This window comes from Apis mellifera, linkage group LG7, assembly GCF_003254395.2.
Source record: "Apis mellifera strain DH4 linkage group LG7, Amel_HAv3.1, whole genome shotgun sequence".
NCBI lineage: Eukaryota > Metazoa > Arthropoda > Insecta > Hymenoptera > Apidae > Apis > Apis mellifera.
This window is the reverse complement of record NC_037644.1, coordinates 10,990,448-10,999,707: the sequence shown is the minus strand read 5'-3', so window position 1 is coordinate 10,999,707 and position 9,260 is coordinate 10,990,448. Positions and strand designations below refer to the sequence as shown.

General features: G+C 22.4%; 3 protein-coding genes across 5 annotated transcripts; 2 read left to right on the top strand and 1 right to left on the bottom strand.

Moving 5' to 3' along the window:
• The first annotated feature begins 209 nt into the window (after positions 1-209).
• Positions 210-2,581, top strand: LOC724863 (RNA polymerase II subunit B1 CTD phosphatase Rpap2). Its single transcript, XM_026441724.1, has 6 exons — positions 210-383; positions 475-589; positions 668-1,840; positions 1,907-2,067; positions 2,147-2,317; positions 2,409-2,581. Exons 1-6 carry the CDS (start codon positions 325-327, stop codon positions 2,545-2,547), a joined length of 1,818 nt encoding a protein of 605 aa, XP_026297509.1. The 5' UTR covers positions 210-324; the 3' UTR covers positions 2,548-2,581.
• A 294-nt stretch (positions 2,582-2,875) lies between these two features.
• Positions 2,876-5,954, bottom strand: LOC100578503 (negative elongation factor B). Its single transcript, XM_026441701.1, has 8 exons — positions 5,929-5,954; positions 4,683-5,373; positions 4,415-4,582; positions 4,176-4,301; positions 3,821-4,090; positions 3,465-3,749; positions 3,171-3,371; positions 2,876-3,082 (listed from the first exon to the last, which is right to left on the bottom strand). The coding sequence occupies exons 1-8, from the start codon at positions 5,952-5,954 to the stop codon at positions 2,918-2,920; spliced, it is 1,932 nt and encodes a 643-aa protein (XP_026297486.1). The 3' UTR covers positions 2,876-2,917.
• A 245-nt stretch (positions 5,955-6,199) lies between these two features.
• Positions 6,200-9,019, top strand: LOC412804 (coiled-coil domain-containing protein 102A). Of its 3 annotated transcripts, none has more exons than XR_001703704.2 (8): positions 6,200-6,341; positions 6,584-6,708; positions 6,975-7,708; positions 7,810-8,035; positions 8,127-8,336; positions 8,456-8,703; positions 8,776-8,891; positions 8,967-9,019. XR_001703704.2 is itself a non-coding variant. In XM_016913070.2 (8 exons), the coding sequence occupies exons 2-8, from the start codon at positions 6,598-6,600 to the stop codon at positions 8,981-8,983; spliced, it is 1,632 nt and encodes a 543-aa protein (XP_016768559.1). In that variant the 5' UTR covers positions 6,200-6,341; positions 6,584-6,597; the 3' UTR covers positions 8,984-9,006. The 3 variants fall into 3 exon arrangements, 2 of the variants coding, with proteins under 2 accessions (XP_016768559.1, XP_396257.3); XM_016913070.2 differs by having other exon boundaries at positions 8,806-8,891; positions 8,967-9,006; XM_396257.6 differs by having other exon boundaries at positions 6,215-6,341; positions 6,592-6,708; positions 8,806-8,891; positions 8,967-9,006.
• Positions 9,020-9,260: the final 241 nt, after the last annotated feature.

The following is a 9,260-nucleotide window of genomic DNA, read 5'->3' as shown; positions in this document are numbered from 1 at the left end:
TATTCAATAATATAAATACTATATATGTTATTAATATCATGAAAAAATATTTATATTTAAATTTTTTAAAAATATATTATATATTTAAAGGAAGATATTAATAATATGTAATATATATAATATTTTATATAATATATATGTACTTTCATTATTCTACTATTTTTTTTATTTCCATAAAAGATAGGAATTTTTTACTGTAACTTTTTCCAGACATGTTTTTCATTTGTAAATGAAAGAGAAATTCTCAAAACTCTTAATGTACAAGAAAAATTCGTGATGATACAAATTTCTATTTATAAGTTTTCTTATAATTAATATTTGAAAATGGAAATATTTATAAGAAATCAAACATTTGAAAGAAAAAAAATAAAAAAAAAAATGAGGTAAGATTTTTATTTTTAAGTATTTTTAAAAATATAATCTAAATATAATGGAATAGAATATATTATATGATCTATTTTATTTTTATTTAAGTAAGGCAGAAATGCAATTAGCAATAATTAAAAAAAAAAAATGTGATGCTAAAGCTCTCACAATTGTTGAACAACTTTTAGAATCAAAAATTGATTCCCAATGGCTTTTAAGTAATGTAAGTATAATTTTTAATATCCAATTTTAATTAAATAATTTATTTAATATTTATTTGAAATACTTATGCATTTTTTAGTTAAAATATATTAATAAAAATCATATGGAAGATGTGATTGAAGAAAGAGCCATAATTAAATTATGTGGTTATGTGTTATGTAATAATGCATTAAAAACAATAACAGATCAACGGTATCACATATCAACAAAGAAAAACAAAGTTTATGATATAACTCGGCGTAAAAATTTTTGTAGTTCACATTGTTATGGAGCTTCTAATTATCTTTTAGAACAAATGCTTACAAGTCCTTTATGGTTAAGAGATAAAGAAGAAATACCAGAATTCCAAATATTATTAACTAAAGATAAATTTATAAAAAATGTAGTTGGAGATGAAATTTATGTAAAAGATAAAATGATAATGAATCCTGAAAACACAGATAAATATATAAAAAATAATAAAAATTGCAGAAAAAATATGCTTCCAAATAAATGTTCAGAACTTAATGCATGTAATGAATATATAAAAGAAAGTTCTCAAATTAATGAAAATATACAAACAATCAATATTATTAAAAATTCTAATGTTTTCAAAGAATTTTCAAAAAATTTAGATGAAACATCTGAAGATATAAAAAATGTATCCATTAATTCAAAAGATAACAGTATTAAAAACTTTATAAATGATGATACAGTTAAAGAAATATATAACTCAAAAGATAATAAAATAAATACAATAATTCAAGATACTGAAAATATAAATAATGATGTGATTTTTTCAAATGAAAATAAAGATTATAATATAAAAAGTGAAGAAAAAAATGAAGTATTTGAAACATCAACAACAGAATATAATATAAATATTATAACACAAGATAGTATTAATAGTAATAATGATAAAGACCTTATGTATGTATGTAAACAGAAAATAAAACAAAAAAAATTTAAACAAAATTCTGTTAAAGAAGAGCAATCAGATAAATTTTATAATCTTACAATTCATATTGAACATAATGTAAAGGAATGGATTACTAAAGATACTATTGCTTTATTAAGAGGAATAGAAGATATTAAAAATCAATTACTAGAAAATATAATTCAACATGATCGATATTTGCATTTATGTAAAAAATTGAATAAATTACAGATGGAAGATGAAAAAGATGATTGTATAGATTTAACTGCAAATATTTTAAAACCATTACCTCATTTATCTATTCTTCAAGAAGAAGGGAAAAGAATGGAATTAAAAGTAAATAAAATTTTAAAATTTTGATTATTAAAAATATATAATTTTTGATATAATTATTATTTTTAGGTTCGAGCATTTTATAAAGGAAGTATGATTATAGAAAATCATAAAAATAGTACAGAAGTTATTGAACAAGATAATGATTTTATTCCTGTATTACCTTTAACAGATGCACATACACCTAAAAAACTTCGACGTCGGATATTTTTAGATAAACTTAATAAAATGTATGATTTTTTAATATTTTTTATTTATAGATGCATAAATATTAATATTTATTTTATATATTTTTTTTTCTTCTTATAGATTACCTGATTTATTTAATGCTTTAACTAAAAATAAATTATCACAATATGTATACAATAGTGAAAAAAGTACTTTAATTAAAGTATTAATTAATACATTTTCGTTGTCTGCTTCAAATGTTATTTTTAAGACAGCTGAATGGACTCTTGTGGGTCTTATTATTATTAAAATGCAAGTATTGTAATATAATGTTATAATATTAAAATATATAATATTAAAATATTATTATATAAATTATTAATGCTTTGATATATTTTTTTAGGTTGAGTATGATAGATCCAGAGCTGAAATGTTTATTATCCACCAAACAAGCATTAATGTATATTTCAATGATTTTAATGTCATATAAATTAGATTCAAATTATTTAGAGAGATTAATAATGGAACTAATTAATAATTGAGATTGAATATATATAGTAATAAATATTAATCTACTATAAATTGTTTATTTTTTATATGTTATGTATTGCATATATTAAAGATATAAATTTTTATATATTTATTAATTAATGTAAGTAAAATATAAATGAAAAATATATTTTTTATATATAATTTATATATATAATTTTGAATAATTATTTATATAATTAATTATTATATTAAATTTAAAATTATGTAATATTTTGTTATTTTTTGAATTTATGATTCAATAAGATATAAAATAAAAATACACATTTACAAATTAAATTGTTAAGTTATATTTGTAAATGTACAAAAAGATACACAATATGAAAATTACATAAAATTTATTATTTAAAATTAAATAATATATTATAATGAACAAGAAGATGGTGTAGGTACACCAGTAAGAGGAGAAGGTGGACATTCGAGTCCTAATGTATCCATTTGTGCTGTTGTTGTTAATTGATCTTCTGTTGAACGATTTCCAATTTTATCACGTAAAGCTTCATAAAGATTATGTACTGCTTCATTATGCTTAAATTATAAAAATCAATTATGGTATAATAAATATTTAAAATTATTATAATATTAAATCATTTTTTTCTCAATTAAAATATATTACCTGACTAGTTGGCTGAAGTGCTTTCATTAATGTATGAAGACGAGTCGGTGGTAATTTTGGATGAATGTACCAAAGTAATTTTAATAAATGTCGAGTAACATTATCTCTACCTAATCCAGCTAGAAAAAATTCATCAAATATAACTGTACAAAATGATTCATTAGAAAATTCATCAGCCATGTTTAATATTAATAAAGATACCTAAAAGAACAATTTAATACAATTTAATTTTATTTTATTTAAATTTATCTTATCTTATTGATAATTACATAAGTTGTAAATTTTGAAGCTCACCAAAGTGTGCAAAAAGGGATCTTCAAATGCACGTTGTGCTTGACAATTTGGTAAAGTAGCTAATACTCTCATTAGACCCCTAGCATCACCTCTTCCTTTTCCAACTCCACCACCACCTCCTACATGTAAGGCATAATACATAGATAAAACAGCAGCAACACCTGAAAGTTGTGCATATGCTTGACAAGCATCAGGAGGAGGACCAGAATGTTCTATTATAGCAATTGCACTTTCTCTTTCATCAGGTGGAAGTTTACAATTTAATTGTCTTATTTGATCATCTACCTAAAAAATAAATATTTTATCATATTTATTTGAAGTTATTTATTACTTGTTTACTTCATAAACAAGTTTACCATTAAAGACATAAGTGCAGGTAAAAATTTTGTTACAACTTGACTATCCAATTTTGGTTCTTTAAAATCTTGCGAATCAATCATTTGCCAAGCAGATAAACCTAATGCGAGCATTCTGAGTAACAGTACAAGAACTGCATTTTCTCTAGGTAATGCTTCACCATTTATCAAGTGAAGTGCAATTTTAATAGCACTACTAGCAAGAAAATTTACTGCATATGGATCACACAATATCATACTTAAATCTCCCAATACCTGTTCTTGACCTCTCTGTAAAAAACTATAGATTATTTTACTTTTCTATCAATTAATAAAGAGATATTTATTATTAAATACTATTAATCTTATTATATACCTTAATACTATCCAGAAAACCTTGTAATTCACGGGATCTTTTAATATCAACATTTTTTTCTCTAATACATGCATCAAGACACCAAGTAAATTTATGACATGGATCAACAGAAATAATATCTTGTACCTAAAAATATTGAATATTAAGATATAATATAATATATCAATTTTATAATATAATATATCAATTTTATATAATATTTATATAAATAATTTAATAATAATTATATATAAGTTAACCTCTAAATCATGTAAGGCCATTAATAATTCTGCTCTTAATGTACAGTAATGTATATTTTTTGTACGTAAAAATAAAGTTCTTAAAAATTGTAACACCATATCATATAATTTTACACTATGTCCAATCATATGTGCTAATTTTTGTACCACTTCACCTTGTCTTCTTACCTAAATATATAAATTAAATATAATTTATAAAATTTAATTTTTGTTAAAAATATTATAAAATTTAAGATTTTTATATTATAAATATTTATTCTTAATATACCTTTGGAGAAGGCATAAAGAAAAGACTATTTAAATTACGATGATCAAATAGTATCTGTTCCTTTTCAATAATATATCGGCTAAATAATGGAGAAACTTCATCTCCAAACAAACTTTGATTATCTTTCCAAATTTGACGTTTAACTTCAGTATCTGCATCATTATATAATTCTTTTTCTCGAACAAGTACTCGTAAATATTTATCTTCTATATGTGGTGTATTTCTTAAAATACACATAACAACTGGTCTTAATGCTGTAACTCTTACAGCAGGAAAACTTTTAGATAATAATTCTTTTAATCTTCTATCTCCTGCTGAACCTTTATCTGCTCTTTCTGTCCCAATTTCATTGATTCTTTTTATTAATTTTTCTCTTAATTCTTCAAGAACTGATGCATGAAAATCTAATCTTCTTACTCCATGAAGATCAAGCAAAGGTAACATAGGTCTTAAAGATGGAAGTAGAATACCATTTTCTAATTGAAATTCTTCAATTGCTTTTAACGGATCTGTACAACTTGTTAAAGCATCTCTTAAAAAACCTTGTCCAGGTATACCAAGATCATCTAAACCATTTCCAATTTCACAATTATTTTTTACAGTATTCATTATTATTTTGTTTGTATTTAATAATTTTGCACACGTGAATGAAATATATATAAATTTATAATATAATTTCTTAAAAATTATATTTTATAATAATATAATGTTTTATAATATAAAAAATATTATTACCAAATATTCTTCATTTTTAAATAAAATTATTTATTGAATATAATCTTTTGCTGTTTAAATAACTTTGAATCACTGCAAATACTTTTTAAAATAATTTTATAAAATTTGAAATTGTTAGTATAACATTGCATATTACAATATTATAAATTTAGCAATATTAAATTTGATTATATGTATTTTTTTAAATTATTTCTTTAAATTCTATATATATATTTTTTATTTGCAGTGTATAATTAATTTATATAATTTATATAATTTTTTTAATACATAATATTATATTTAATTTATATATTTATTTAAATCAAATGTGAATTAAGATTGTCGGATAATTCTTTACATCAACTTATATGTGATGACAATAAAATATTGAGAATCAGAGCATTAAAATTGCCACTTTTATATTCTTGTCTCGGCAACTATTAAAACACTAGAATTGCCACAAAAATTTTTTTTTAAGGGAATGACATTATATCCACTTCCACTTCTATACCTACATTATGTCGTGTCTAACTGTAATGGTATAAATTCTATTTTCATTTATTTACAATATAAAGTTCACTGATTAATGCTATATTAATTCTTTTCTCAATTTTCTGACTACTAATCTAGAAAATAGAGAGAGAATTGTTGAAATAGAGGAAATGCGTTACTTAACAACGCTATGCATAGACGTTATCTACCTGCTATTTTATAGTATTACATAGTGCATCATATCATCAACTAGATGGCATCATACTATCGCGTCGTGTTGCTAAGCAACGCGTTTCTCCACCTCAATGGTTTCCTTTCTACTATTAATCTCTGTATTTCAATGACGTCACATTTAGATTGCTGTGGCTGTAAAGAATTCTCTGTCAAGTCTGTGGAGAGAAAGAATACGTATATTTATTCTATCTCTCGAAATATCTATAGATATATACATGGGTATGTTTATATAAAGATAATACAAATGTCAATTCAGAATCTGAAGTTCAGATGAATATGTGATATAATATAAAGATTAAAATTATATAAAAATTATATTTAGATTGCTATTATTATAAATATGATATGAATAAAAAAGATAATGAATATAAAAAATAGTAGAATCATTTATAAGTTTGCAAAGTGATCCAATTCAAGAAGAAATAAATTACATTTAATATATATTCATTTATAAAAAACAGAATTTTAGGTTATCATGGCACAATCAACAACTAGTGGAACATCTTCTCGACGATATATGAGAGAACATGATGTTAATGTACCATCTTCATCACGTTATGTGGATAGTGAATGGGAAACAAAAGAGGTAATACTTTTATCTTTAAGTTACAAAAATTTATTTTTGTTGAAAAATAAATTACTTTTAAATTTGATGCATATGAAAATTTAAAAATATTTAAATTTCATTTATTTTTGAATAATAAATATTTTGAACATAGTTACATATTTATTTTAATATATAACTAATATTTATTAATTTAATATTTATTATTAACTTAATATTTATTATATTATTATTGTATTATAAATTTTAATTTATAATAAAATAGTAAATTATTTGCTTAATATTAGGCTTTACGACAAAGAGAACTTGAGGAAGCAAGAGCACGAGCTGCACAGATGGAAAAAACAATGAGATGGTGGTCAGATTGTACTGCAAATTGGCGTGAGAAATGGAGTAAAGTACGTAATGAAAGAAATATGGCAAGAGAAGAAGCAAAGATGCTTAGAGCAAAATTAGAAATTGCTGTAAAAGATGCAAATAGTTATAAACATGAATGTCAAGAACTTGAATTACAAAATGAGCAGTTAAAAAAAGAAATGGAAAAAATACATATGGTATTGTTAAAACATGCTGGACAATTTGATCAACAAATTTTTACAGTTTTAGAATCAGATCCACAATTAAGAAATACATTAGATATTAATGAATTATTGAAATTTTATAATAATGTAGAACAGAGTGAAAGTGTAAATTCCCAAAAAGATTTACTTTCTTGTAAAGTTTCACTTGATGAATCTAATGTTTGCTTAGGAAGTCATAATATTTTACCAGATAGAGATATTGAAGAATATGTATTACAAGGTGCAGTGCCAAAGCATGCTGTAGAAATATATAAAGATAGTTCCCTTTATTCATTAGATAAAGATATTGTGAGATTAGTTGATTCTAATTCTACAGAAAATAATTTAGAAAAAAACCAGTCTTCATTACAAACATGTACAGATGAATCTTATGTACAAAAAATATTATTGCTTCAACATAAATTGGATGAAGCTGCAAAAACTATATCTACAGAAAGAGAGTAAGAATATGAAAAATTATTATTATTCATTAATACAGAATTCTCTGATATCTTAAATTTAATAAATAAACTTAATAAATTATTTAAAAATTTTTTAACAGAGAAAAAAATTCATTACATCATGGTATGGAGAAATTAAAAGCAGAAATAATGCAATTAAGAAAACAGTGTGAAGAATTAGAGGAAAGTAAAGCTGAAATTACAAGAGAATTACTTGAATTGAAAGATCGATTTCAAATTGAATTTAGTGATGTTCAAGCTGGTATAATTGATGAAGCTTCAAGTAGAGAAGGAATGAATCGTCGTTTGTGTGAACTTAGAGCAGAAGTAAATAAACATATATATTTATGCATTATATACATAATATTTACAATATTTATATATACTTTTATTTACTTATAATTAAATGATTTTTTAGTTAGAAAGACTTCAAGCAGAAAATGCAGCAGAATGGGGAAAACGAGAACGTTTAGAAACAGAAAAAATTTCTTTAGAACGTGAAAATAAACAGCTTCGTAATGAATTAAATGATTTGCAAGAAAGGATAGAATCTCGACGATCACGTCCTGTTTCCACTTCAGATAATGATGCGAGACAATTACAACAAGAATTTTTAGTTAGGAATGTGGTTTGTATTATGTATTATATGTAAATATAATATTTTAAACATAATAAATGTTTAATATATAATTGTACTAATTATTAATTAAATATTAATTAAACTAATTATTAAAAATTAATTATTAGACAATATTAAAAAAATCTTTGGAAGAAAAAACAACAGAACTTTCACATGCCATGAGAAGATCAGAACAATATGAAGCAGAAGTAAAAAGAGTTAGAGCAAGAGTAGAAGAATTGAAAAAAGAATTAGCTGCAGTTCAAGATGAAGTAGATGCTGCAACTAACAGTGTTCGTAAATTGCAACGAGCAAATGAAGATCTTTTAGAACAATTAGAATCAGCTAATGTACAATTGGAACATTTTCGAAATAAGTAAGTAGCAAAAATATCTATTAATATTCTTTTATATATTATATATCCATATTTTTTTTAATTAAATTATAGAATTATTACTGACAATTAATTTGTTATCAGTACTGATTCTTACACAGTTGGTGTAGGAACAGGAGAAACTCTTGAAGAAAAATTATATACAACTAATAATGGTAAATTAACAAATGGTAAGTTTTGGTATACCTTTTTCTACATATTAATTTAATAAATATAATAATTATATTTTATAAATATTGTTTCAGAATTTGAGCAAGCCTAGTATTTAATTATTTTAATAATTATATTAAATTAATTTGACTAATGATAAATGAAATTTGGAATGTGAAAAATAATTTTTTTTACATTTTTTAAAATACATACATCAATTGATGTGGCAATATTTTTAAATTATATAAAATCTTATTAAATATATAAGTAGAATAATTAATAACTGAACTTAAATAATGAAAAGTTATTATCTATTTCAGTATTGTATTATTATTTAAATTATATTTTTTCACATTTATATATAATTTTCTTTTTTTTTATTAATTTTA

Bases quoted from the DNA above. Each gene is read 5' to 3' on its own strand.
- LOC724863 (XM_026441724.1), top strand. From the start codon at position 325: ATGGAAATATTTATAAGAAATCAAACATTTGAAAGAAAAAAAATAAAA. The intron at 1,841-1,906 runs GTAAATAAAATT...TATTATTTTTAG, and splicing joins GGAAAAGAATGGAATTAAAA to GTTCGAGCATTTTATAAAGG. The intron at 2,318-2,408 runs GCAAGTATTGTA...ATATTTTTTTAG, and splicing joins GGTCTTATTATTATTAAAAT to GTTGAGTATGATAGATCCAG.
- LOC100578503 (XM_026441701.1), bottom strand. From the start codon at position 5,954: ATGAAAATAGAATTTATACCATTACA. The intron at 4,091-4,175 runs GTATATAATAAG...AGTTTTTTACAG, and splicing joins GTTTTCTGGATAGTATTAAG to AGAGGTCAAGAACAGGTATT. The intron at 3,083-3,170 runs GTAATATATTTT...TTATAATTTAAG, and splicing joins CACTTCAGCCAACTAGTCAG to CATAATGAAGCAGTACATAA.
- LOC412804 (XM_016913070.2), top strand. From the start codon at position 6,598: ATGGCACAATCAACAACTAGTGGAACATCTTCTCGACGATATATGAGA. The intron at 8,036-8,126 runs GTAAATAAACAT...ATGATTTTTTAG, and splicing joins TGTGTGAACTTAGAGCAGAA to TTAGAAAGACTTCAAGCAGA. The intron at 8,704-8,805 runs GTAAGTAGCAAA...ATTTGTTATCAG, and splicing joins TTGGAACATTTTCGAAATAA to TACTGATTCTTACACAGTTG.